The sequence below is a fragment of the Coturnix japonica genome, unplaced genomic scaffold (assembly GCF_001577835.2).
Source record: "Coturnix japonica isolate 7356 unplaced genomic scaffold, Coturnix japonica 2.1 chrUnrandom571, whole genome shotgun sequence".
Lineage (NCBI taxonomy): Eukaryota > Metazoa > Chordata > Aves > Galliformes > Phasianidae > Coturnix > Coturnix japonica.
This window is the reverse complement of record NW_015439946.1, coordinates 4,744-5,783: the sequence shown is the minus strand read 5'-3', so window position 1 is coordinate 5,783 and position 1,040 is coordinate 4,744. Positions and strand designations below refer to the sequence as shown.

Genomic DNA, 1,040 nt, shown 5'->3' with positions numbered 1-1,040 from the left:
ATTAAGACCCATTAACACCCCATTATGACCCCATTAACATCCCATTGTGACCCCATTACTCCCTATTTACACCCATTAACACCCCATTGTGACCCCATTAAACCCCATTAAAACCCCATTAACCCCATTGTGACCCCATTGAAGGCCATTAACCCCCATTAGCCCCCTTTAGCCCCCATTAACACCCCATTAAACCCCATTAAACCCCATTGTGACCCTATTAAACCCCATTAAAACCCCATTAACCCCATTGTGACCCTATTTACCCCCATTAACACCCATTGTGACCCCATTGAACACCATTAACCCCCGTTATCTCCCATTATCTCCCATTAAACCCCATTAAACCCTATAAAACCCCATTAAACCTTATTAAAACCCCATTGTGACCCTATTAAACCCCATTAACCCCATTGTGACCCTGCAGCCTCCACCAGAACCGGGGACGGTGGCTCCGGGTCGGACGGAACCGCGGCAGCTCCGGGTTTTGTGCTGCCCCCCCCCTGGATGGGGCTGCCATGGCCACCCCTGTTCGGTCAGTGACTGTGGGGTTATGGGGCAGATTATGGGGGTTTGGGGTCAGGTTATGGGGTTTGGGGGGGTTTTGGGGTCAGGTTATAGGGTTTGGGGTCAGGTTATGGGGTTTGGGGTCAGGTTATGGGGTTTGGGGTCAGGTTACCCCATTACCCCAGGTCTCCCCCCGATGCCTGTCCCCCCCGCTGGCTTTGCCGGGCTCACAGACGATGAGTTACTGGCCATGGAGGGACACGAGCGGCAGCTGATCCATATAACCCCATATAACCCCATATAACCCCATAATAACCCCATAATAACCCCATTACACCCCATTACACCCCATTACACCCCATTACACCCCATATCCCCCCATATAACCCCATATAACCCCATATAACCCCATACACCCCATATAACTCCATATAACCCCATATAACCCCATATCCCCCCATATAACCCCATATAACCCCATATAACCCCATATACCCCCATATAACCCCATATAACCCCATATAACCCCATAT

General features: G+C 50.5%; 1 protein-coding gene across 1 annotated transcript in view; it reads left to right on the top strand.

Moving 5' to 3' along the window:
- The window catches only part of SYVN1 (synoviolin 1), a 46,629-nt gene extending 45,786 nt beyond the window's left edge, over window positions 1-843 (top strand). Inside the window, exons 12-13 of the mRNA XM_032441796.1 lie at window positions 428-535; window positions 693-843. Of these exons, the coding sequence (XP_032297687.1) occupies window positions 428-535; window positions 693-811 (227 nt within the window). The 3' untranslated portion in view covers window positions 812-843. The remainder of the gene's footprint in view (window positions 1-427; window positions 536-692) is intronic.
- The last annotated feature ends 197 nt before the right edge of the window (window positions 844-1,040 follow it).